The sequence below is a fragment of the Vipera berus genome (genome assembly GCF_964194415.1).
Source record: "Vipera berus genome assembly, chromosome: W".
NCBI lineage: Eukaryota > Metazoa > Chordata > Lepidosauria > Squamata > Viperidae > Vipera > Vipera berus.
This window is the reverse complement of record NC_138210.1, coordinates 49,211,941-49,238,798: the sequence shown is the minus strand read 5'-3', so window position 1 is coordinate 49,238,798 and position 26,858 is coordinate 49,211,941. Positions and strand designations below refer to the sequence as shown.

General features: G+C 45.9%; 1 protein-coding gene across 2 annotated transcripts; it reads left to right on the top strand.

Moving 5' to 3' along the window:
* Positions 1 to 671: 671 nt before the first annotated feature.
* On the top strand, positions 672 to 21,943 carry LOC308676116 (B-cell CLL/lymphoma 7 protein family member C-like). 2 transcript variants are annotated; one of them, XM_081341851.1, is made up of 6 exons: positions 672 to 1,542; positions 4,318 to 4,396; positions 4,490 to 4,583; positions 8,397 to 8,558; positions 14,949 to 15,034; positions 20,830 to 21,943. In XM_081341851.1, exons 1-6 carry the CDS (start codon positions 1,451 to 1,453, stop codon positions 20,980 to 20,982), a joined length of 666 nt encoding a protein of 221 aa, XP_081197977.1. In that variant the 5' UTR covers positions 672 to 1,450; the 3' UTR covers positions 20,983 to 21,943. The 2 variants fall into 2 exon arrangements, with proteins under 2 accessions (XP_081197977.1, XP_081197976.1); XM_081341850.1 differs by having other exon boundaries at positions 4,487 to 4,583.
* The last annotated feature ends 4,915 nt before the right edge of the window (positions 21,944 to 26,858 follow it).

The following is a 26,858-nucleotide window of genomic DNA, read 5'->3' as shown; positions in this document are numbered from 1 at the left end:
TGACAAGCAAAGTCAATGGGGAAGCCAGATTCTCTTAATAACCATGTTATTAACTTGATAACTGCTGTAATTCACCTAACAGTTGTACAAGACAGGTGGCAAAATGGGGCAAAACTCACTTGACAAATGTCTTGCTTAGCGTCGGAAATTTGGGGCACCATTGTGGTTGTAAATCAAGGATTACCTGTAGCTTTCCAGAACAGGCCTTGGACTCACTCAGTACTGGTGGGTGATCCTCAGACTAATAAAGGTTGGATATTTGTGACCAAGGGAGTGTAGGAAATGACCAGAACAGCATCAAATTAGCTTCAGGCCAATTCCCAAGTTATGGGAAAACTTGCCCTGGTTATCCTTCCTTCTTATTTTCTTCCTTCTTGTTTTTCTAAAAATAATATTTTTATAGTCAGGGACGCTTAATTAGGCATGCAGGCTATAACAAGCACTCATTTTATTATTTTGACTTTAAAAATACTAATGTACGGGTTTGCCCAAAGAAGATCCTCCCCCTTGGATAATAAGACCACTAAATCCAGGATCTGCATCAATCTTTCTGGGTTACTGATTGCTCATTCTGTTCTAATAAGCATAATTTAATTCCCATTGTGAATTTTTCCAAAAAGCAATCAGCTCAAACATGTCATCAACTTGGATCCCCAAGGTGGACGGCAATGCAAAATGATATCCTTGTGGTGATTTTTAATTTTTCTTCTTTTTTTTTTTAACCCTGATTGTTCTGTTTTGCCAACTTCCTACCATTTCTCAGGACGACAGGATATTTTTTCGAAAGGATGCAACTTTCTGTTCCTACGGTACAGTTTCCAACTCTCCCAGTCACTAGAGGGCGCTCACAAAGTTTGAAATATCTATATTTTTTTTAAAAAAAAAAAGCAACCTGAAAGAACTATATTATAGTTCTTCCGTTTGGCGAATTGCTTTTTTTCCGTTGTTTTTTTTTTACTCCCTCCTTTCTTCTCTTCCTCTTTTTGGGCAAAAGGAGAACAACAGCTAAAGGAGGTGAACAGAGAGAGGAAGAATGGTGGAGAGCCACGGAGAGGAGAAGTAGATGAAGGCTGAGATTAAAAAAAAAAAGATAAAGATAGAGAGAAGGGGGGAAGAAAAAAGAAACACTAGAACGCAAGAGGAAAAATACAACTGGAATAAACTGATGGAGGAGGATTGATGGATGGCACAACAGAGACAGGTGGGCAAAATTTGATGGATTAACAGCAAAGGGATGTGCATTCAGAACCTTCCCAGCGCTCCCAGCATCTCTCTGAGCAAAAGAAGATAGAGGGTGCAGACCAACCCATCAAAGGAAGAAAGAGGGAGAGAAATGGGATAAAGAGAACAAAAGAGCCCAACTCAGAACTTAAGAATCCGGAGAGAAAGCTCCCAATTGCCTCCCCGCTCCATCCATCGCAGCTTTCCAACTTGCCAAACTTCTGACCTCATGTCAGGACGTGCCATTCGAGCTGAAACGAGGAGCCGGGCAAAAGATGACATCAAGAAAGTGATGGCTGCTATTGAGCACGTCCGGAGATGGTGAGCACAATTTGGGGATGGTGGGTGGGGCAGCCGGGGAGGACTTTGGTGAGAAAGCGACAGCTTGCCACCCCTGCAGATCTGACTGTTTAGGAGGCTTCTAAGCTGGGTGAACTTTGACATTTGGTGGGGTACCACAAAGGCCTGTTTTGGTGGGAAGCGACTGATGGTTTGGGGTGTTGATTATGGGTCTTTCCACCATGTCTGCAGAGCCTGCGTACTCTAGATCAGTGTTTCTCCACCGTGGCGACTGTTGAGACAGGTGGACTTCAATTCCCAGAATTCCCCATGGTTGGTTTGGAAGGCTTGCTGAAAGCCAGATGTTTTTGTCTGAGGTTTGATGTCAGTGCTGTGCGCCCAGGGAAGTGGGGTAGGATGGTTGTGCTCCAGATGAGCTGGCCAAAATGTTGCTGTCTCTTGGAAGGGATCTCTAGAAATGGCTCCTCCTCCTTGCCCGCCCTTCCACCAGAGCAGCTGATCCAAGTGTCCGATGTTATATTTTGGGTAATTTTTGTCTTGCCCGTGATCCTTCCCCTTTCCTCATCAAATCGTCACATCAGACGCGTTAGCTGAAGCCACTTAACAGTTTGAAGGCCAGCAGCTTTTCTGGTGGGGGAGTATAGTCTGGTTGCTTTCTCTGTTTCTCTTGAATCTGAAATTAACAAAATGGTTTGATTTTGTTTTCTGGTAAATGCAATCTCTGAACATCTCGGCTCAATATTACTGTGGCTGTTAACATGGTTTGTTATATTGCACTTACAGTATCTCCCTGCTTTTCTCGAAGGCCGGGGTCCTCAACCTTGCTGGCTGAGGAATTCTGGGAGTTGAAGTCCACAAGTCTTAAAGTTGCCAAGGTTGGAGACCCCTGCTCTAAGGGCTCAAAATGACACACACAAGAGCTCCCCCTAATTTTATCCCCACAACAACAACCCTGTGAGATAAAGCTGGGCTGAGAGAGATGACTGGCTCAAAGCCACTGATTTGAGCTTAGTGAACATACAGGGATGAAAATCTCCATGTCCCAATACAACTGAACATTGTTAGAAGTCATTATTTATTTTTTATTTTATTTTAATCCCATTTATATCCCGCCCTTCTCCGAAGACTCAGGGCGGCTTACAATCTAAGCACAAATCAGTGTGCTTAGCAATTATGATGGTCTTACTATGCATAGTTTTCAGTATAGGAGCTTTTCAAGCTTATAATATTCACATAATTTCTAAAGCTCCTAATCAGCAGAGGACAAAATGATTTCTACTTCTGATCAAGCTTTGTGGTGATTTCACATGACCTATGAAGACCAGGGAGGAAAGAGAGGAAAGAAAGCTACAGGAATCAGAGGATGGGCCATGAAATGGTGTAGATATACAGCAATGTTTTTCAACCTTGGTAGCTTGAAGACATGAATTTCAACTCCCAGAATAAGAGAGTTGAAAGGGACATTTGAGGTCCTCTAATCCACCTGCCTGCTCAAGCAGGAGACACTATACTATTTCAAACAAATGGCTGTCCAATATCATCTTTAAAACCTCCACAACGTCTGGAGGCTAGCCATGCCACTGGTTAATTGTTCCCACTGTCAGGAAATTCATCCTTAGTCCTAGGTTGCTTCTCTCCTTGATTAGTTTCCATCCACTGCTTCTTGTCTTGCCTTCAGGTGCTTTGGAGACTAGGTTGACCCCCTCTTCTTTGGGGCAGCTCCTGAGATATTGAAACACTGCTATCATGTCACCCCTCGTCCTTCTCTTCATTAAACTAGACATATTCAATTCCTGTAACCATTCTTCATGGTTTAGCCTTCAGTCCCCAGTAGACTGGCTGGGGAATTCTGGGAGTTGAAGTCCACATGACTTCAAGTTGTCAAGGTTGAAAAACATTGATACAGAGTGTTGATCAAGTTCATCCTCTCACTGGACGGTATCTTCCCAGACTATCCTTGGGTTGTCAGAAAGATATTAGAAAATCAAGATGGATGGAAGAGGATTGTATAGTGTTGGGAAACTGATATAACGGGTTTCTATAATTGTACATTTTGTCGGTGTCTCAGTTGCAATCATCACCATCACCATCATCATCATCATCATCATCATCATCATCATCATCATCATCTACTTAACAGGATAATATTTTAAAACACCCCCAAGAAGTAGCATTACTCTGTATAAGCCCAGAAGCTAAACATGGTTAAACTTGGCTATTGAGTGGATGGGACTCCACTAGAAAATCACAGGAGTCTAGGCTGGTCTGGAAAGTTGGGGGGGGGAACTTTCTGGAAGAAGGCAAAAGTAGGAGAATTACTTCATTCTGAGAATACTACACAGTTGCATTGACAAAATTATCAGCAGCTACTGGTTAAAAGGCTGGGCTTATTGACCAGAAAGTTGGCAGTTCAGGACTCAAGTACTGTGTAATAGGATGATCTCCTGTCCTTGCCCCAGCTTCTGCTCATCTAGCAGTTCGAAAGCATGCAAATACGAGTAAATAAATAGGTACCACTTTAGTGGGAAGGTACCTGTTGTGTTCTGTGCACCTTGGCGTATGCCGGCCACATGATCACATAAGTGTCTTTGGACAACACTGGCTCCCTCGACTAGGAAATGGTGGCGGGCATTGCCCCCTAGAGTCAGACATGACTGGACAGGGAAAACCTTTACCTTATTTTTTAACCTTCAAATCAGAGAAGATTTTACTTTTTTTGTCGAACACACCCAGAGGTCACCAGTGGAGAAATCCTGCAAGCCGTCCCATTTCATCCTGCCATTTTTCTTTTTCTAGGGAAAAGCGTTGGGTGACGGTGGGAGACACCTCTTTACGGATCTACAAGTGGGTCCCTATTATGGACCCTCGAGACGAGGTGAGAAAGAGGCGGGCTGGTTTCCTCATGAGGCCTATTGTCTTGAGCACTTCTAGTTGCACTTATTTGCTCCCCTCTCTTCTGTTGCAGCAGAAAAGACGTCTGGGAGGTAACAAAGAGCAGCAGCCTGCCAGAGACAGACGGTCTCCTCGAAGCAATTCTGCTCTGCTCATGTTGGACCTGAATGGTACATTTTGGGACAGGAAGGGGGAGGGAAGGATATTACCTAGTTCAGGGGTAGGCAGCCTCGGCTCTTTTATGACTCATGGACTTCAACTCCCAGAATTCCTGAGTCAGCTATGCTGACTCAGGAATTCTGGGAGTTGAAGTTCATGAGTCATAAAAGAGCCGAGGTTGCCTACCCCTGACCTAGTTCCTTTACAAGGGCTTTGTAAAATTTGGCATTTCAGGCCCTCCCTACACAGGATACAGGTAGGCCTTGATGCAAGAGACGCCCAGATTTGTGTTGCTAAGTGAGGCAATTGTTAACTGAGTTTTGCCCCATGGTTATGACCTTTCTGGCCACAGTGAATCACTGCAGTCATTAACAATACGGTTGTTAAGTGAATCTGGCTTCCCCGGTGACTTTGCTTGTCAGAAGATCACAAAAGAGGATCACGTGACCTCAGGACACTACAACTGATATAAATACGAAGTTGCCAAGCGTCTGAATTTTGATCACGTGACTATGGGGATGCTGCAATGGTCGTAGGTGTGAAAAACAGTCATAAGTCACTTTTTTCAGCGCTTTGTAACTTTGAATGGTCACTAAATAAATGATTCTAAGTTGAGAGGTACCTGTACTCCAGAGACTAAGAAAGGAGAGAAAATTACATATTTTTTTTAAAAAGACCAGTGTTGTGGTTCTGATAAGATGAGACCAGTAAAAACAGAATTCCAAGGCAAGAAGTTTCCTTAAAGGACATATTTATTGGCTACAAAGTATCCGCAGGATCAAAAGTGAAACCAAGACTGAAGTTCCCTCCCAAAGGTTACAATGTTACAAAGTTGCATTTCCCACCCCAGTAATATGTCATACATCACATTCCCCAATAAACTACTTTGGCGGGTGTCCTAACAGATGTCTCAGCCCACCAAACCTCAGGCAGCAATGACCTTGGTTCCCACAGGACAATTTATTGTTTTGACTAAACTTAAAAGCACACATCCCCCCCTCCCAACGCTGTCACAACCAAAAAACGAAGTGAAAATGGCTTCAGCTAAATTCTTGCAGCATTGACAACCAGTAGTAAAATTAGATTCTTCTCTGCCCCTTCTTTGTTTTACATCCATTATTATAATTTGTTGGGACAGCTTACCATCTGCGATGATACCTTTAACACCATCAAACAAGAACATCTGCTATCCCAGGTCCTTGGGAAGGACTCAATAGGTGGATCAAAATGCCAAGTCCCCTAGAAACATCTTGTTGACTGTGCGATGAACCATAATAAAAATCTTGAAGGCATTGAGGGAGAGAATGAAGGTATTAACATATGGCCTTGTGCTTCTCATCGGTAGCTTCCTTTGTTTTTCAGGATAAAATGCACTGCCTAAAGTGACTCACTCCTAGTAGATCAGATTACAAGCCTATTTAATCCAAGGAAAGAGATATAGGTACAATATGAGCTGCTAGCTGGCAGAAGAGGCTGCCATTGGACACAATGAGGTCTTAAGGTCAGAGGCCCGAGGATCCTCTACAGCAGAGGTGCCCAACATTTTGGCACCAGGGACTGGTTACATGGAGAAACGTTTTTCCACAGACCGGAGGGGGCGTAGTTTTGTGTGCTGCCTGCATCCTGTGGATGGGGCTTTCCTTGTTTGTGCCGACCGGTTGCTGGCATCCTGTGGCCTGGTACTGGTCCACGGACCGGGGGTTGGGGATCCCTCCTCTACAGTATTAGAGATGCTTTAGCACTGTGTTTCAACCTCAGCAACTTTAGGAGGTGTGGACTTCAAATCCCAGAATTTCCCAGGCAGCTGACCTCTATGGCAGGGGTGGGCCAACCTGTGGGCTGCAGCCCACTAAAGGGCTATGGCCTGCTGGCCAGCAGGCTGCAGGACAGGCTGGCCAGTGCGCTCACATGTGCTAGGGCCACTCATGCTAGCACTGCTGCTATGCAAATCAGGTGCTGCGTGGGTTGCATGGCAAAAATGAGGCACCGTGTGGCAAAAACGGCGCCACAAGCCGAAAATGGAGTGCTGCTAACTAGCAGGTGCTAGCACTGCCCTGTTTGTGTCACACGTACACGTGCTCGCAGCCCCATTTGTGTGCATGCGCATGCACGTGCGTAAAATGCTTCCCCCTCCCTTTCCCTCCCATCTGCCATCTGAGAAAGGTTGGAGACCTCTGCTCTATGGTTTGGGTAGTCCTTGGTTTACAAACATTTGTTTAGTGATTGTTCAATGTTACAATGTCACAAAAGAAGTAATTTAGAAGGACACGTGATCAATTCAGGTATTTGGCAACTGACACTGGTTGCACTGTCCTGGGGGCGGGGGTTGCCATCTGATCGTCATTTGAGACCTTACCAGTTGGCTTCCGACAAGCCAAGTCAATGTTTAACAACAGCATAATTCACTTAACAACGGCCGTGGTTTGCTTACCAACTGTTGAAAGAAAAACCTTCATCAGGGTCCAATCCATGCTGGGAATAAACAAAATGGAGACTGCTTTAGAAAGAAGTTTGTAGTTTATTGAAGAGGAGAGCCAGACAGAAAGATGGCCTTGGGAAAGCTGACCACATGTAGTAGCGGGTGCTGGGTTTTTATACTTTCTTTAGCTTTTGTTTGGAGTTGTTCCTGTGGCATGAACTTTGACCTGAGTCTGAGTGTGCCTTTCTGGTATTCTGAGGGTGGTGGGTTAATCCTATTATGTCCCAAAGGTCATATCCCACTTCCCTGAGCATGTGGCTGATGACTATGTCCTGTGTTGGATTTTTTTGGTGTGAGGGATTGTTGATTCTAGGGATCTTTGTTTTTCTAATCCCATCAGCTCTAAGTTCTTGGCTCTAGTCTTTCTGAAAGGATTATCACATCTGCATTTCTACAGACAGACCTAGTTTCTGCTTGGGGCAGACAGACGTAGGCGGGAGGGTTGGTTTCTGCCTAAGATTTTCCATTATTCCTTTGGGGAAATATAATATTCTGCCTTTTAAATATTCCCAAAATATTTCTTTCTCGGGGTGTGTGTGTGCTGTCCTCCCACACAATGCTGGCCTAAAAAAGGAAGTAAAATTGGGCTCACTTAACATCTATATTGCTTAGTAACAGAAATTGTGGTCACAGCTCGAGGACCAGCTGTACATTCCAGCTTTGTGGTTCTATGAAACCTTTGGTCCTTTGGATGTCGCTGAATTACAACTTGCCTCACTGTTTGTCGCTTCATCTTTGAAATAAGAGAAAATACTTGTAGCTCAGGTTTTAGATTTTGGCAGTGGTTTGCTCCCCAAGCTTGTTTTAATATAGTTTCTGAACATTTTGTTACCAAACTAGGTAACATCATCATCAGGATTTCCTTGTCCTATTCTTAGCTTATAAATGTCTTGTGTGCCACTGTGGTCAATTGGTCATGCGATTGGTTGTTTATTTAGAGCTATATTTAAATACCAAGCAGCTGATTGGTTCTCTTGTTGATCGGTAGTTCGAATGGTCTGGTTTCTTACATATTCATATGCTGGATCTAGATCAGTATGCTTGTTAATTGCTCCTTTGGTACAATACCAGGCCTCAATAAATTCATGCGTGTGGCAGGCGTTGGCATGTCCCATGGTTTTTGTTCCTTCCCAATCGTATTGGTGTTTTTTTTAATCAATGTGGTTTGAGCTTCATTCTTTTTCATTCCACGTAGTGGTTTCCAACAGTGGAGTCCAAGACACTCATAGCACGTCAATGGCACACAGTCACCGAACCTGGAGTCTCCATTCACCCCTAGTGATAAAAAAACCCCTCCCAGTTTCCAGATACGGTTCTTCGCGGTCCTGTTTCTGTTTTCCACCAGATGAGAACAGCAGCCAGAGTTCTTTTTCGGAGACGTCCCTGCTGAAAGGGGGTGACACGAGCCCCACCCCCACCCCGGATCGAAGCCAGACAGCGAGTCCCACCCTCTTAGGAGAGCTGAAGTCGGATGATTTGCAGCCCCCTTTGTTGGGCCAAGAGGGAGGTAGGTTCATCTAGGAAGAGATCTCTTGGCATTAAGCCAGGGCTTTTCAACCAGTGGTACGGGTACCACCTGTGGTACATTGGCACCTGGCAGGTGGTACGCGACCATCCTAGAAAAGTGGTAGCGGGGGAGGGGAATGAGCTGTACGAGTGGCAGCACCGCACAAGCCTGAGCGAAAGATGGCTGGAGCTGCAGGGCTGTCGGGGCTCAGCGGAAGTGCCAGGATCAGCGCTTCTTCGGGGCTGTCAGGGGTTAGTGGAAGCACCAGGTTCAGCGCCAGGCTCCAGCTGGAGCTCAGCACTGATCCTGGCGCTTCTGCTGAGCCCAGAAGAAGCGCCGATCAGCTGGAATGTTGCAGCATCTCCAGGGTCTTGTGATTTACATTCAGATGCTTGGCAACTGATTCATATTTATGACGGTCACAGTGTCCCAGGGTCATGTGAAGTGACCAAAACCTGCTTCAACCACCCAGCAGACCGGGGGAATAAAAACCAAACAACCCCCACCCCACCCCCGCTGCCAATCCTCAACAGAAATGCTTACAACTATGAAAACCTTGGACAGGAGGAAGAGCTCCGCCGGGCAGGTAGGCAGGTGTCTTGCTCGGCTGTGGCTTGGGGGGCACCTTTTTCAGTGCCATTTGTAACTTTGAACAGTCACTAAGCAAACTGTTGCAAGTCGAGGACTACCTGTACTTCATCACTTTTTTCCTTTTTTTTTTTTGATCATCAAGTTTTTGACCCCTTGCTAGGCGACTGGTGGTACTCGGATGTTGCCATATCCTAAAAGTGGTTGTTGTTGTTGTTAGCTGCGAAGTCGTGTCCGACCCATCGCGACCCTATGGACAACGTTCCTCCAGGCCTTCCTGTCCTCTACCATCTTCTGGAGTCCATTTAAGCTCACGCCTACTGCTTCAGTGACTCCATCCAGCCACCTCATTCTCTGTCGTCCCCTTCTTCTATTGCCCTCAATCTTTCCCAGCATTAGGCTCTTCTCCAGTGAGTCCTTCCTTCTCATCAGGTGGCCAAAGTATTTGAGTTTCAATTTCAGGATCTGGCCTTCTAAAGAGCAGTCAGGATTGATCTCCTCTAGGACTGACCGGTTTGATCGCCTTGCAGTCCAAGGGACTCGCAGGAGTCTTCTCCAGCACCATAGTTCAAAGGCCTCAATTCTTTGGCGCTCAGCCTTTCTTATGGTCCAACTTTCACTGCCATACATTGCAACTGGGAAGACCATAGCCTTGACTATACGCACTTTTGTTGACAGGGTGATGTCTCTGCTTTTTAGTGTGCTGTCTAGATTTGCCATGGCTTTCCTCCCAAGGAGCAAGCGTCTTTTAATTTCTTGGCTACAGTCCCCATCTGCAGTGATCTTGGAGCCCAGGAAAATAAAATCTGTCACTACCTCCATTTCTTCCCCATCTATTTGCCAGGAATTGAGAGGGCCGGATGCCATGATCTTGGTTTTCTTAATGTTAAGTTTCAACCCAAGTTTTGCACTCTCCTTCTTCACCCGCAACAAGAGGCTCTTTAGTTCTTCTTCACTTTCTGCCATTAGAGTGGTATCATCTGCGTATCTTAGGTTGTTGATATTTCTTCCGGCAATCTTAATTCCAACTTTTGATTCATCTAACCCTGCCTTTCTCATGATGTGCTCTGCATATAAGTTAAATAGGCAGGGCGACAGTATACAGCCTTGCCGGACTCCTTTCCCAATTTTGAACCAATCAGTGGTTCCGTGTCCAGTTCTCACTGTTGCTTCTTGGCCCGCATATAGGTTTCTCAAGAGACAAATAAGATGGTCTGGTACTCCCATCTCTTTAAGAACTTGCCACAGTTTGTTATGATCCACACAATCAAAGGCTTTAGCATAGTCAATGAAGCAGAAGTAGATGTTTTTCTGGAACTCCCTAGCTTTCTCCATGATCCAGCGTATGTTGGCAATTTGATCTCTAGTTCCTCTGCCTCTTCGAAATCCGGCCTGTACTTCTGGTAGTTCTCGATCCACATACTGCTGAAGTCTAGCTTGTAGGATTTTAAGCATGACTTTACTAGCATGAGAAATGAGTGCAATGGTGCGATAGTTTGAACATTCTTTGGCACTGCCTTTCTTTGGAATTGGAATGTAAACTGATCTTTTCCAATCCTGTGGCCACTGTTGAGTTTTCCAAATTTGCTGGCAAATTGAGTGTAGCACTTTTACTGCATTGTCTTTTAAGATTTTGAATAGCTCAGCTGGAATACTGTCACCTCCACTAGCTTTGTTGTTGCTCAGCTTTTCTAAGGCCCACTTCACTTCACATTCTAGGATGTCTGGCTCGAGGTCAGTGACCACCTCATTGTGATTATCAGGGACATTAAGCTCATTCTTGTATAGTTCTTCTGTGTAATTTTGCCACCTCTTCTTAATCTCTTCTGCCTCTGTTAGGTCCCTGCCATTTTGGTCCTTTATCATGCCCATTTTTGCATTAAACGTTCCCTTCATCTCTCCAATTTTTTTGAAAAGATCTCTGGTCCTCCCTATTCTATTGTTTTCTTCTATTTCTTTGCACTGTTCATTTAAGAAGGCATTCTTATCTCTTCTAGCTATTCTCTGGAATTCTGCATTCAATTGGGCGTATCTTTCTTTTTCTCCCTTGCCTTTCGCTTCCCTCCTTTTCTCAGCTATTTGCAAAGCTTCCTCAGACAGCCATTTTGCTTTCTTGCATTTCTTTTTCTTTGGGATGGTTTTGGTTGCTACCTGTTGTACAATGTCGCGAACCTCTGTCCATAGTTCTTCAGGCACTCTGTCTATCAGATCTAATTCCTTAAATCTATTTGTCACCTCTACTGTATATTCAACAGGGATATGATTTAATTCATACCTCAGTGGCCTAGTGCTTTTCCCTACTTTCTTCAGTTTAAGCCTAAACTTTGCAAGGAGAAGCTCATGGTCTGAGCCACAGTCAGCTCCTGGTCTTGTTTTTATTGACTGTATAGAGCTTCTCCATCTTTGGCTGCAGAGCATATAGTCAATCTGATTTCTGTGTTGACCGTCTGGTGATGTCCATGTGTAGAGCCGTCTCTTGGGTTGTTGGAAAAGAGTGTTTGCTATGACCATTGTATTCTCTTGACAGAATTCTATCAGCCTGTGCCCTGCTTCATTTTGCATTCCAAGGCCAAACTTGCCTGTTATTCCGGTTATCTTTTGGCTTCCTACTTTAGCATTCCAATCCCCCATAATGATAAGAATATCATTTTTTGGTGTTAGTTCTATAAGGTGCTGTAGAGCTTCATAGAACTGGTCAATTTCATCCTCTTCAGCACTGGTGGTTGGGGCATAGACTTGGACTACTGTGATATTGAATGGTTTGCCTTGGATTCGAACTGAGATCATTCTGTCATTTTGAGGATTGTATCCCAGTATTGCTTTTCCTACTCTTTTATTGACTATGAAGGGTACTCCATTTCTTCTGAGGGATTCTTGCCCGCAGTAGTATACCTGATGGTCATCTGAATTAAATTCACCCATTCCTGTCCATTTTAGTTCGCTGATACCTAAGATGTCGATGTTCAGTCTTGTCATCTCTTGTTTGACCACGTCCAGCTTTCCTTGATTCATGGATCTTACATTCCAGGTTCCTATGGAGAAAAAATCTTTACAGCATCGGACTTTCCTTTCACCACCAGACATATCCACAGCTGAGCGTCCTTTCGGCTTTGGCCCAGTCGCTTCATTCTTTCTGGCGCTACTAGTACTAGCCCTCTGCTCTTCCCCAGTAGCATATTGGACGCCTTCCGACCTGAGGGGCTCATCTTCCAGCGTCATATCGTTTTGCCTTTTGGTACTGTCCATAGGGTTTTCATGGCAAAGATACTGGAGTGGGTTGCCATTTCCTTCTCCAGTGGATCACGTTTTGTCAGAACTCTCGGCTATGACCTGTCCGTCTTGGGTGGCCCTGCACGGCATAGCTCATAGCTTCATTGAATTACGCAAGCCCCTTCGCCACGACAAGGCAGTAATCCATGAAGGGGCTAAAAGTGGTACAATGGGTGAAAAGGTTGAAAAGCCCTGCTCTGCTCTACTCTACTCTACTCTATTCTACTCTACTCTTCCAAACATAATGGCTTTCTCCAGTGAATGCCCCTATATGATATGGCCGAAATGAGATCAGTTTTGTGATTTGGCCTTCTATTGACATGTCTAATGTTACGCACTCCAATACTTGCTTGTTAGTCACCTTTGTTGTCCAAGGAATATGCAGGCACCTTCTCCTGCCCCATAGCTCAAATGAACCGATTTTCTTCTCATCTTGCTTTTTTAAGGTCCAACTTTCACAACCATAGGTAGCTGCGGGGAACAAAATAGAGCAAACTAACCTACATTTGGTTGCCAGGCTGATGTCCCTGCTTTTCCAAACCAGGCTAGCAGTAGACTCCAACCCCAGGCGTTTGGGGTAGTGTTGGCTCTGTTTGGCTTACTTAGTGCCCTCCCCCTCAAACACAACTTTTCACACCTCAGCTGAGCTGTTTTCCTTGCCATACCGTGCTTTGAACTCTGGATTCCACCGTGTTTTGTTTTTGCCCCTTGTTTATTGGATCCCTGGTCTCTTTTTAAAAATGTATTTCTATTGAGAATTGTACCCAAAATAAAAATATCTAAAGAAAAAGAGAGAAGCCATGTTTAAAAGTACATAATTAAAAGAAAAAAAGAAAAGAGAGGTTTGAAATAAAATAAGCTCCAGCCTTTTTTTCAACAGATTTTTGCAATCTTATCACTCCTCCTTCTTCTTGGATACTACACAAATCCCTTCAGTCCTGCCCTTAAATCCACATTTTTCCATCTTCAAAGCCATAAATCATTATATCATTTTTTTAATTCTTTCAACAGAAAATCCCTAAATACTTTCCAGTTTGTTTTTTTTAAAAAAAGTCTTTGATTTTTTTTTCTCTGACCCAGTAGGTCATCTTTGCCATTTCAGCAAATTCTGACTTTTTCACAATCCATTCCTCCCATTTTTAGATCTTGACCTGGGCTAAGCCTCTAATTTTCTATTGCTGTCTTTAGCTTTAGGTAAAAAGAACTATTTGCTTCTAAAATTGTGCCCGAGTTTGCCTGTCTCTGGACTGAGGCAGGCCAGTGCTGTTGGCCCAGCAAACCTTCTGCGTGTTCTGTACCAGCCTGCTACCGGCCCTGCAGAAAAGGCAGGGACAACCCCTTTTACAAGAAGGCAAGAGGCTGGAATTAAGCCTGCCAAATTTATGAATACAAAAACAAACAGAACAAGACACGAACCAAGAAACAGGAGCTTTTCAAGCGGTTGCCTTCAGCAAACCAGCCCTCCCACGCATTCCCCTTTTATACAGTTCAGGGCGTGGCTTCTCTCTGCCTCCTTCCGAGGTGCCCCATTGCCTTCCTCTGTTTACTCCTGATTGACTGCCTCCTGTGTCGGGCGTCCTTGAACAGGGCCAGCTGTGGGTCATCTTCATCCACGCTGTCAGGCTCACACAGCTGGGTCTCCGTCGTGACCAGGTGGGAGGGGCCTGGCTGAGGGCTCTGCGGAGCCTCAAGGCCATCATCAGCAAGCTCTTCAACACGCCCCTCCTCCTCCTCTGAGTCGTCAGACCCAACTGCTGAACCCACAGGCTGACCCTGAATCACAACACTGCGTATGGAAAACTGGGATGATGTTTTGAGAGATTGAGGCTGTTCTGTGTTATGACATTCCTTGATATATGACCATAATTGAACCTGGAGCTCCCATCAATAACTGAGGATATTTTACAACCATTTCTGTTGTGGTCATTAAGGGGATCTAGCTTTCTCTATTGACTTTGCATGTCAGAGGACAGTTGGGAAGGTCACAAATGATCACATGACCTGCAGCCATTGTAAATATATGCTGGTTGCCAAGCACCTGAGTTTCAGTCATGTGACCACACAGAGGGTGTAAAGTGGGAGGAGCTGCCTTAAGTCACGTTTTTCAGTGGCTGGCTGAGGAATTCTGGGAGTTGAAGTCCACAAGTCATAAAAGGGCCAAGTTTGAAGACCCCTGCACTAAAGGAATGGTCGTAAGTTGAGGGCCTGTAACTCATTTTCCCTCCCTCCAGCAGGTCTTCCCTGCAATTTATAATGCTGAGATCTGCTATTATGCCTTGATAAAATTGTACATTGTGCCACAGCTGTATTTAAGCTTTTCATACTTGCTGTGTTATCCTGTCAAGCCTTTCCACTGTTTAGCTTCATTTTCAGTTTTGAACCTTAGCATAAATCTCTTCTCTCAAGTCTGCAAGAAGTAAGTTGAGGATGGATGTTCATTAAGATGATGGAGGACAGGGGAAAGAAAGGCTACATTTTTCAGAAAATATGCTGGGATCTGCCTGTTTTGATTGATTCCTTTTCTGCGTACAGATTCTGGGGTGCTCCTTCTTGAGGGAAGTGACGACCCTCCCAAACTTAGCAAAGAAGAACCAGATCTCAAGACGTCTAATTTCCAGGTGATTATGCTGATTGTGGAAAAAAGCCGAGGTTTTTTTGGGGGGGGAGGCAAGAGGTCAAAAAAGTCAAGATGGCCATCACCATGCAATCAAAGCCTCAGACTTTTTTAATTTGTGAAAATGAGTAAATTATTATTAATAAAAAGTTATCAGAAATTTCTACTCAAAATGAAGCAAAACCATATCTCGTCTATAATATATTGTTGGTCTTCCCTGATCAGGTGTCTTCTTTGCAGTTATTCTTTGTTCTGTCTTAGCCATTCTCTTACTGTCTTTTGTATCCTATTGTTTTAATAATTAAAAACTTTTTTTTAAAAAACATATTACAAATGGTCAATCAGACCTATCACTTTGGGGCTTTAAAAATTTTAACGCCCTCTTGAATTTAACACAATATGCTTACATGCTTGATAGTCAGTTGATGACGCAATTGAGCCCAACTTTTCTGTTGCTAAGCAAGATGGTTGTTAAGTGAGTTTTGGCCCATTTTATGATCTTTCTTGCCACGGTTGTTCAGTGAATCACCGCAGTTGTTAAGTGAGTCACACGGTTGTAAAGTGAATCTGGCTTCCCCAAGGACTTTGCTTGTCTGAAGGTCACCAAAGGTGTTCGCATGATCCCGGGACACTGCAACCGTCATTAATACATGCCAGTTGCCAAGCGTCTGAATTTTGATCATGTGACCATGGGGAAGGTGCAACAGTCGTTAAGTGTGAAAAGCAGTGATATGTCACTTTTTTCAATGCTGTTGTAACTTTGAACGGTCACAAAAATGAACTGTTGTAAGTTGAGGACCGCCTGTACTCTCATAGCCCAGAATTGCAGGTTTGGCTTTTATCTTGTTTTCCTATACAAAATGAGAATACCGTCCCACAGAATTTCCAAAGCAGAATTTCTCAATATTATTTGACATGCACAAATGTAGAATCAAATTTTGAGCCCAGTGTTGTGGCTTTCCTCTTTTTCTGAGAGACGGGTTCAGAAAATACAAGATAGAGGGTGAGCTGAGTGTTAAGATTAGGGTTACTAAACTCTGGCAATCTTTTTTTTTAATTCCTAATCCTTTATTCTTTTCTCCAGCCATTGATAAAACAAGTCCTAAGTCTGATAGTATTGTTTCTTCTTTTTGTTTCAGCCTTATAGTAAGCCTGTCCATCTCCGCACATTCTAGTATTTTTTTTAATTATTTCTTCCCCTAACCCAGGGGTAGGCAACCTTGGCTCTTTTATGACTCGTGGACTTCAACTCCCAGAATTCCTGAGCCAGCCACACTGAGGGGAAAGGGAGAGGTTTCCAAGCTGAGCCATGCTGGCTCAGGAATTCTGGGAGTTGAAGTCCACAAGTCATAAAAGAGCCGAGGTTGCCTACCCCTGCCCTAACCCTAATCCTAAACTCTGGTAATCTTGATGGCTGGATGGGGAACTCTGGTACAGTTGGTCCTTGACTTAACAACAGTTCATTTAGTGACCCAAGTTACAATGGCACTGGAAAAAGTGACTTATGACCAGTTTTCATGTTTAAGACCATTGCAGCATTCTTGTGGTCACGTGATCAAAATTAAGACCCTTGGCAACTGACTCATATATATGATGGTTGCCGTGTCCCTTATCCATCCCAGGCTGGATTTCATGGCTAGGTGAGAGGACAGTCATGGGCTCTTGTCTGGACCGGCTCAGGTGAGAGCAGAGCCGGATTGGCAGACTGCTGGATGAAGACACGTTCCGGACTTAATGTTTTTTACATCTGAACTAACATCTCATCAGCTTAATAACTTCTGACCCCATTTGTGAACAATGGCTCATATGGACAGTTCCACCTCATGGCTCGCGTACAATACTCTGGATCGGACTTGTGCGCCCTCAGAGGGGTTTCTCCCTCCTGGATACGCCCAGCCTTCTTTTCTAACATTCCCCTTGATGACGGACCCAACTGCTGGGGTTCCGAGAGGTGGCTGGGCTTAACTAGGGGCCTCGAGTGGAGACGTGCTAAGAGGCCCCTGATAAAATTTTTAGCCGGTTATTTTAAAAGGTTAGGGAGGGGGAGGGAGGGGAGGGTAGGGAGGGAATCTTTAACCGGCACTCAGTCTGGACCTGTTAGAGGTCCTGACGGGACGGGGTCGGGGGAGGTGGCTGCTGGTTCTGGGAATGTGGGGGTGGGGCTTCAAATCCCCACGGCGATAGGGAATGGCAGCAGGTGTTTGCGCGGAGGGCCATATCAACACCTGGGATCGCGCCCCCGCTATCTCCGAGCGGTGGCGCGCTCCGACCCTCCGGTTAGCACCCTCTTACCCGGGGATGAGGGTGATCAGGCCCCTGAGCTCAGGTTGGTCTATTTTAACGCTAGATCCGTAGTTAACAAAGCTCCCCTCATCCATGATCTGATCGAGGAGGAAGGTGCGGATCTAGCGTGCATCACGGAAACTTGGTTGGGTTCGGAGGGAGGGGTGCCTCTCACCGAGTTATGCCCGCCAGGTTTCCGGGTGCTGCACCAGCCACGGGCTCAGGGCAGGGGTGGTGGGGTGGCAGTGGTTATTCGGGAGACTTTGTGTCCCCGGGAGGCCACCATTGTCCAGATGGCCGGGAGTGAATCCCTCCTCTTGAGATGTGGCTCTCGGGTTCAGTTGGGTTTGTTGCTTACATACCTGGCGCCCAGCTGTGTGGCAACAGCCCTGCCTGAGCTGCTCGACACCCTCTCAGGGTTGGCGGTGGAGTTCCCCAGGCTTATAATCCTGGGTGACTTCAACCTGCCGTCACTGGGAGGGTCGTCGGAGTTAGCTCGGGAGTTCATGGCTTCCATGACAGCCATGGGCCTGACCCAGGTTATTGAGGGCCCGACTCATGTGGGGGATCATACTCTCGACCTGGTATTCCTGTCTGGACAGTGGTTGGATGATCTGGGAGGGGGCTCCCCGTCCATCACCCCTCTGTCATGGTCAGATCACCACCTCCTGAGGCTGGTTTTCCGTCATGCCACCCCCCGCCGCTGGGCGGCGGAACCGACCAGGTGGTTCCGCCCCAGGCGCCTAATGGACCCGGATCGGTTCCAGAGGGCGCTTGGGCCTATACCTATCACCCTTACCCACAGCCCAGTCGATGCTCTGGTGGAGGCCTGGGAAACGGCTGCCACCAGGGCACTTGACTGCGTTGTACCCACGCGACCTCTGACCCGGCGCAGATCCCGTTGGGCCCCATGGTTTTCTGTGGAGCTCCGGGAGATGAAGCGTCGGAGACGAGGTCTAGAGAGCGGTTGGAGATCCAGCCGATCTGAATCCGACCGATTGCAGTTAAGAACCTTTATAAGGTCTTATCTTGCGGCGATAAGGACGGCGAAGTCTAACTACTTTGCCGCCCTTATCGTGTCCGCAGATAATCGCCCGGCCGCCCTGTTTAGGGTGACTCGCTCCCTCCTTAACCAGGAGGTGAGAGAGGATCCCTTGCAGGGACGAGCCGAGGAGTTTAGTCATCATCTGGCGGACAAAATCGCTCGGACTCGGACCGGCCTGGACTCTGACTGGGCAGAGTCCGATGTGGAGGAATCAGGCGGTCTTGAGCACGTTATCTGGACTGAGTTCGACCCTGTTTCCCCTGATGATGTGGACAGGATCATGGGGAGACTGAGCACCACCACCTGTTTGTTGGATCCGTGCCCCTCCTGGCTAGCTTATGCGGCTCGGGAGGGAACACGAGGCTGGTTCCATGCAGTAATAACTGCTTCTTTGAAGGAGGGTGTCTTCCCTGCCGCCTTGAAGGAGGCGGTGGTGAGACCCCTTCTCAAGAAGCCTGCTTTGGACCCGGCTGCTTTAGACAACTACCGTCCAGTCTCCAACCTTCGCTTTCTGGCGAAGGTTGTTGAGAGTGTGGTGGCGCATCAGCTCCCTCTGGTCCTAGAGGAAACTGATTATCTGGACCCGTACCAATCGGGTTTCAGGCCCGGACACAGCACGGAGACGGCATTGGTCGCGCTGGTGAATGATCTCTGGAGGGCAAGGGACAGGGGTTGCTCCTCTGTCCTGGTCCTATTAGATCTCTCAGCGGCTTTCGATACCATCGACCATGGTATCCTGCTGCGGCGTCTCAGGGGGTTGGGAGTGGGAGGCACCGTTTTACGGTGCTGAGGACTGCTCCCGACCTCCGATCATTCCGCTGGGGCCTGAAGACCTGGCTCTTTGAGCTCTCGGGCCCAGGCTGAGGAGATATTTATTTTAATTGGGGTTTTTAATAGTACAGGGTTGATTTAATATTTTTTAAATTGGGTTTTAACTTTTGTATGGTTGATTTTTAACTCCCTGTAAACCGCCCTGAGTCCTCAGGGAAAGGGCGGTATATAAATGCAATAAAATAAATAAATAAATAAAATCATGTGTTCCCCTTTAGCGACTTTCTGACAAGCAAACTCAATAGGAAAACCAGATTCACTTCACAACTTTATTACTAACTCAACAACTGCAGTGATTCACTCAACAACAGGGGCAGGAAAGGTCATAAAATGGAGCAAACCTCACTTAACCAATGTTTCACTGAGCAACAGAAATTTTGGGCTCAGTTGAGGTCAAACAGGCTGGGGAGAAACAGGCTTCGTCTCAATCCTGCCAAAACTGAGTGGCTGTGCATACCGGCATCTCGGACTAACCAAGTTTTTCCATCGTAAACTATGGGGGGGGGTGAGGTGTTACCCTCCGTTGATAGGGCTCGCAACTTGGGTGTCCTCCTGGATTCATGGCTCAGTTTGGAAGATCATATAGGAGCCGTGACCAGGGGGGCTTTTGCCCAGGTTCGCCTGGTGCGCCAGTTGCGACCCCACCTGGACCGAGATGCTCTACGCACAGTCACTCAGTGACCTCCCGTTTAGACTACTGCAACGCTCTCTACATGAGGCTGCCCTTGAGGACCACACGGAGGCTTCAGCTGGTGCAGAATGCAGCCGCGCGAGTTGTGATGGGAGTTTCCCGATACTCCCATGTAACACCTCTTCTCCACGAGCTGCATTGGCTTCCAGTTGCCCTCCGGGTGAGATTCAAGGTGCTGGTGATGACCTATAAAGCCCTAAATGGCATGGGCCCGGATTATCTGAGGGAGCACCTGCTGCCAGCGTCAATTTCCCATCGTCCTGTGCGCTCCCACAGGGAGGGCCTCCTCAGGGTACTGCCGGTCAAGGATTGTCGGCTGGCGATCCCCAGGGGGAGGGCGTTCTCTGTGGGCGCGCCTGCCCTATGGAACCAATTGCCAACGGAACTCCGGATTGCCCCTGACCTTCATTCGTTTCGCCGGGACCTAAAAACCTATCAGGTCTGGACTGAGGGGTTTTAATGATTTTAAATTGGGATTTTAATTCTTGGGGCCATATTTAATTTAATTTAATTTTAACTTAATTTTATACTGTATTGTTTTTAAATTTTGCCCTGTAAACCACCCTGAGTCCTTCAGGAATAGGGCGGTATACAAATTGAATTAATAAATAAATAAATAATAAATAAGTCGAGGACTACCTGTATTCTCATCACCCAGAATTGGAGGTTTGGTTTTTACCTTGTTTTCCTGTACAAAATGGGGTTCCTGTCCCGCAGGATTTCCAAAGCAGAATTTCTGAATATTTGACATGCACAAATGTGGAATCAGATTTTGAGCACAATGGCTTTCTCCTTTTTCTGAGAGACGGGTTTAGGCTGCAGAATCTGAGATAAGAGGGTGAGTTGAGCGTTAAGATGAGGGTTATGCTTGCTAGTGGGTGTTGAAGTCAGCACAAAGTTGCCGAGCTTGGGAGACATTGGTTAAGGACTTCCTTTGCTTGTCTTCCAGGCCACGGACACAGCAGCTTGTTTGGAAACCACCACGGACATGGAAGAACGAACATCTGAAGTGGAGGAGCCTTTCTTGTTAGAAGGTCCCTCCTTGAAGCGGATCCGTACAGAGGAGCAAGCTTTGCAGCCTACCCCATCCTCTGAAGTGTAACCTCAAGCTTCAGGCCTGCCTTTCCCATTTCTTCTGATAGATGGATCTATGTGGGAGAATGTGACATAATGTTAGCTAAGTATGGTGCGTCCAAGCCATTTGTCTCTGCAACCTGAGATTGCCACAGTATTGCCTGCTGCCCCCTTGTGACAACACTGTTTATATCAAGCATTCATGTTTTATGCCTGCATGGAAATGAAACATAGCAGTGGGAAGGGAGGCCTATGACCAGCAGCAATCACGGAGACTTACAGAAAGGAGAAAGAAATGAGAAATGGTACTTATGCAGAAATGTGATTTATATATTGGGGAATACGAGAGAGTAAAAGTAAAATTCTGTTTTAAAGCACACATTAGGAAGGTCGCAAGCTCCCTAAATTCTTTCTTCTAGCCTAGTTTTTCAGCAGGAAAGAGCAGCCTGTAGTTTAAAAGCAAGGATACAGTTTTATATCCATTCCAAATCCAAATTTTGCAGCATGGGAACTCATATTCTGGGCAAAGAGCAAGATGCACAATTTTATTATTTAATAATGCTAAAGTTATCGGAGGCTTTGAAAACCTGGGAACGAAAGGCAAGCAAGATGTGTCCCTGTTATGGACATTTGTCTGGCATGGTATAGGGTCACATGCTTGACCAGGGGGTTGGACTAGAAGATCTCCAAGGTCCCTTCCCACCCTATTATGCTGTGTTCTCTATTGGCGGAGGACAAATCCCATGCTGCTTTGCCAGCAGAGAAAACAGATCGAACTTTGATGTGAAGGCTCAAATAAGGGCTGGAATTAAGTCTCCACTGAAATGCTCTAAAGCAGAGGTCCTCAACCTTGGCAACTTTAAGACTTGTGGACTTCCAACTCCCAGAATTCCTCAGCCAGCTTGGCTGGCTGAGGAATTCTGGGAGTTGAAGTCCACAAGTCTTAAGATTACCAAGGTTGAGGACTCCTGCTCTAAAGCAGGGATGGGCAACTATGGCCCCTTAATGACCTGTGGACTTCAACTCCCAGAATTCTCAAGAATTTTGGGAGTTGAAGTCTACAGGTCATAAAGGGGCCATAGTTGGCCACCCTGCTCTAAAGACTCTTTATAGGGGCATTAAAAAGTGCAGGGCTTTCATCACATGGGTTCAAAGCCACCATCTTGAGCTTTCCCCAAATACTTCTAGATTCTGTGCACTTGAGACACCAGGCTTTATATTCTGAGGGGAAAATTTTCCCCTATAGGTTATTTCGGTTGCTGAAAACCTGGGAGCTGGGGCAGTTAGAAAAGCCAGGAGTCTTGTAGAATGTAAAACAAACAAACAACAACAAAACTCTAACCCACTTATAACAGGAAGGGTTCCTGCTTTGATTCAGTTGCCACCCCAGATGCCCCATTTATGCCCACTGCAAAGACTAATTGGTAGGACAGGCAAACAAGGCAGACCAACGGCTGGACTTTCCTCAGAGTTGAAGGATGTCAAGGAAAATGTGCAAAGCCATAGTTTGCTGGATAATAACAGGCAAAATGAAGTTTGCCTATGGTTTCTCATAAGGGATGCTTCTAGCCACCGAATGAATAGTGCTGAGACATGTTTAGGAGCTCCAATGAAGCCATGTTTGTAATGTCATGCTGTAATTATGTCATTTTCTTCAGCTGCATCATTCAAGTTATTTGCATACAAGTAGTCCTTGAATGAGGTGGCTGGATGGAATCACTGAAGCAGTAGGCGTGAGCTTAAATGGACTCCAGAAGATGGTAGAGGACAGGAAGGCCTGGAGGAACACTGTCCATAGGGTCGCGATGGGTCGGACACGACTTCGCAACTAACAACAAGTCCTTGACCTATGGCAGGGGTTTTCAAACTTGGCTCTTTTATGACTTGTTGACTTCAACTCCCAGAATTCCTCAGCCAGCGTGCCTGCCTGAGGAATTCTGGGAGTTGAAGCCCACAAGTAAATAAAAGGGCCAAGTCTGAAGACCCCTGACCTATGACCATCAAGTTTCACACTCCAGTATAGGTAGTCCTTGATTTACAACCATTCATTTAGTGACCACTCAAACTTTACAACAGCACTGAAAGAAGCGACTTATGACTGTTTTTCACACAATCGTTGCAGCATCCCCGTGGCCTGCAGCAAGCCACTTAACTGTTGCAAGAAAGGTCATAAAATGGGGCAAAATTCACTTAACAACTGTTTCACTTAGCAACAGAAATTTTGGGCTCAGTTGTGGACGTAAGTCAAGTACTACCTGCTTAGTCTTAAGTTGAGGACTGCCTGTAATGCACCATGGTGTGTGATGTCACACGGCCCTCACAGATGCTTGTGGTATGGAGTTGCAGCCGGAGAACAAAAATAATAATGCTAACTTTTTTAGGAAGGAAACAAATGTTGTAAGCTACTTACTAAAGATACAGAATTCATGGACAGGTGTGAATGCATTTTTGTCCTTCGGGCTTCCTCTTAAGATTGGCCAAACTTCAAGTGTACCTATTTTCTCCAAGTGTGTTTGAAACACTGTGATCCAGAAATTGTGACAATCCACATTTACAATCCATACATACCAGAGACACTTGTGTGATTATTTGGCAAACGTATGTGGCATTAGTAAGTCATTCACCGTGGATTTGCCTCAAGGAAGAGATGCCATTGTATCCATTTAATTTGACCTATAGGGTATAGTCGCACAATTTCTTAAATGCATTTGAGTTCTCAATGGAGGTTTTTCATGTGTGACATCATTCACACATCATGAAAGAAGACATTCATACCACGTTAAGGCAGTAGTAGCTAGTGAAAGTGTAGTAGTATTTGATTTAGCAATAACTGCTAGCATTTTTATCTCTCTGGTTTTATAAGCATTTAATTTTACATTGTAATTTTCATAGCTTATAAACTATTCCTCATTCAGAAATCTGTAGTGTTTCTTTATCTTACAGCAAAAGTGGGTATTTCTTAAAATCAACATTTTTTGCATGCATGGAACATATTTTGTCAAGAGTAATTTTTAAATGACCTCTCATTTCTCAAATTCTGGAATAGGTAGGCCGTATTTTGCAGGCCCTGGGTGTATAAATTTTAGGATGTTAATAAGCAAAAAAGTTGTCTAGAGTTCACGAGACAAAACCAGATGCCAATTAGTGCTAAAAAGCTGTCTCTTATCAGGAGACAATTGTGCAGACGCTATCAATCAATTCATACAGCAACAGGATAAAAAGTTTTCCTACATTCCAGTCTGTAATGAGAAACCCATACCACCATTTAAAAAAAAAAAGAAAAATAAGTCAAATTAAAATACAATGTAATGTTAGTGTTGTCTTGTGCTCCTTCCCCTCCAAGGCAACCAGCTAAAGCAGAGGTCCCCAACCTACGGTCTGCGGCCTAGGACCAGGCTGTGGGCTCTTGGCTGGTGGCCACGGAAATGGCTGCCCGGCACGCATTCCCCATTTGCGCTAGTGCCTGCGGGTCCGTTTGTGCATGCACACAGGCGCGAACGGGGACGCTAGCGCAGGGCGGGTGTCCACAGCCCCTTTGCGCATGTGCCGCTAGCCACTGTGTGTGTGTGTGTGTGTGTGTGGCTGTTCACACATGCGCATGCCACCAGCGCATGCTGCATGCGCATACGGGGCTGCTAGTGGCGCGCTAGCGTGCATGGTCTGTGAGCCCGGAAAAGTTGGGAGACCTCTGATCTAAATGACATTGGCTGATCCTGAAAAGACAATGTCAGACCTGGTTAGAAAGATAACAAGGTATTTCAGACTGAAGAAGTCAACAATTTCCTGGAAGAAGGCAAAGTTTTCACTTTGCCACATTCGGCAAACTTGGGCTAAAATTGGTTCGGTGTTTCATGTGGATTCATAAAACTAGGTTAATCCATAACCATAGCTCAGTTCACCAAAAGAAACCAGCTCACAGAAACAGAGTTACTGTAGGCAGTTCTGGGCTAGCTGGACCTATAAGACCTGTCATTTAGCAGAAAGCAGTTTTCTCCAAAATTTCAGCGGATTAAACACTCCTCCTTCCTGGATGCATAACAAGCATTCTGAAGCTATAAAAGATGTACCTGATGCTGTTCATTTAGATCAGAGGTGCAAAAATTGTAACTAAGGATCTTTTCTAGACATCAAATGCCTCCGTGGCTGCAGCCAATTTTCTTCCCCACACTGGACAACCTGGTTTCAAAGAAGCGAAATGGCTGTAATAAAATATTTGCAACTGCTTCAGCCTTCTTTACACACACACACTCTCTCTCTCTCACACACACACAGTACAGTTAGGCTACTTTTAGCATGTAAACAGGCTGGGTGTACTGTAGCTCTAAAGCTTATGAAAACACCATCCAACTGGACTATGGTATAATTTGGGGTCCTTGATGGTCTCTGAGCTTGTTTTCTTGCAGGCTTTTCATTATCAAAGTAGGTAACTTCATCATGGATGTGAGCACTGATGAGGTTACCTAGTTGGGTAATGAAACGTCTGCAAAAAAACAAGCTCAGAGAGCACCAAGGGCCCCTCATTTCAACCCTATATCTGTATAGCACGGGTGTCAAACTCGCCACATCACGTGACGTGTCACGACGTATCGCGACTCTTTTTGCATTGCCGGCAATGGGGTGGGCGCGGCTTTGGTATGATGAAACCGGCCTTTGGGCCTGCAGTGTAGTACAATGGAATGGTAAAGCAGCCCCTTAAAACAACAGGACGCAGGGCAGAAAACATCCCGCAAAAAGCACAATTCCACAAAAAGTCCTTTCAGCAGTTCCAAGGTGGCTCCACACCCATCTGCACCACTCAGGTGACCCCCGAGGACACAGACAAGCCTCCAAGTGGCCTCGACCACTCCGGATAAGACACGGCCTGCAACCGATCAGGTCTCTGCAAGGGGTATAAATTTATTTATTTATTTATTTTTGGGACTTATATGCCGCCCTATCTCCCGAAGGACTCAGGGCGGCTTAGAACAATAAAAAAACAACAATACAAAAATTAAAAAAGAATTAAATAACAGCCCCAAAATAAATTAACTACAGTTAAAAAATAAAACATATTTAAAAACCCATCATCAATCCAGGTCAGCCTGATGGAAGAGAAAAGTTTTGAGGTCGCGGCGAAAGGACCGGAGGTCCGGGGCCATCCGAAGCTCAAGGGGAAGTTGATTCCAGAGGGCTGGTGCTCCCACAGAGAAGGCCCTCCCCCTGGGGGTCACCAGCCGACATTGTCTGGCCGACGGCACCCTGAGGAGGCCCTCTCTGTGTGAGCGCACTGGGCGATGGGAAGTTGTCCCCGGTAGCAGACGGTCCTGCAAGTATCCCGGGCCTAAGCCATGTAGGGCTTTAAAGGTAAGTACCAGCACCTTAAATCCTTCCATTTCCCCCCCACCCCCAATCCAGTCAGAGTTGAAGAAGCTTCTTGGATGAGAAGTGACACATCTTCAAAGCAAAAACAAGGAAGTCCAGTTGCCTCCTGGAAAAAGCACCTTTGGGATAGGATGACAGAATCTCCATAGACATGAAACAACAGAGCTTTCTATCGGGAAAAGCCGAGGGCGCCATCTAGCGATGGCGGGTTGTCTTGCGCGCGGGCGTTTTTTTTTAAAGCCCAACCTTTCTTCTCTGCGGCGCTGATTTCTGGACCCGACTTTGGCGACCGACCGCATCAATACTCTCGCGCACCCGGGAGTTGAATTTCAGATCCGCTTGGATCTGGCACGCTCGGAGCGCAATTTCAGAGAGCTCGACAACGCCAAGCCACGGTGGCGGCGGCGGCGGCGGCGGTTGCCCGGTTGCCGGAGAAAGGGGCCCTTCGCCTGATCAGCTCCGAACTCGCAAAGCAAAGCAGTCAAGGAATAGTTAACCCCTAACATTCCCCTCCTCTCTTCCCTCCCTCCCTCCCCCCCAACC

Bases quoted from the DNA above. Each gene is read 5' to 3' on its own strand.
- LOC308676116 (XM_081341850.1), top strand. From the start codon at position 1,451: ATGTCAGGACGTGCCATTCGAGCTGAAACGAGGAGCCGGGCAAAAGAT. The intron at 4,584-8,396 runs GTACATTTTGGG...GTTTTCCACCAG, and splicing joins GCTCATGTTGGACCTGAATG to ATGAGAACAGCAGCCAGAGT. The intron at 15,035-20,829 runs GTGATTATGCTG...CTTGTCTTCCAG, and splicing joins TCAAGACGTCTAATTTCCAG to GCCACGGACACAGCAGCTTG.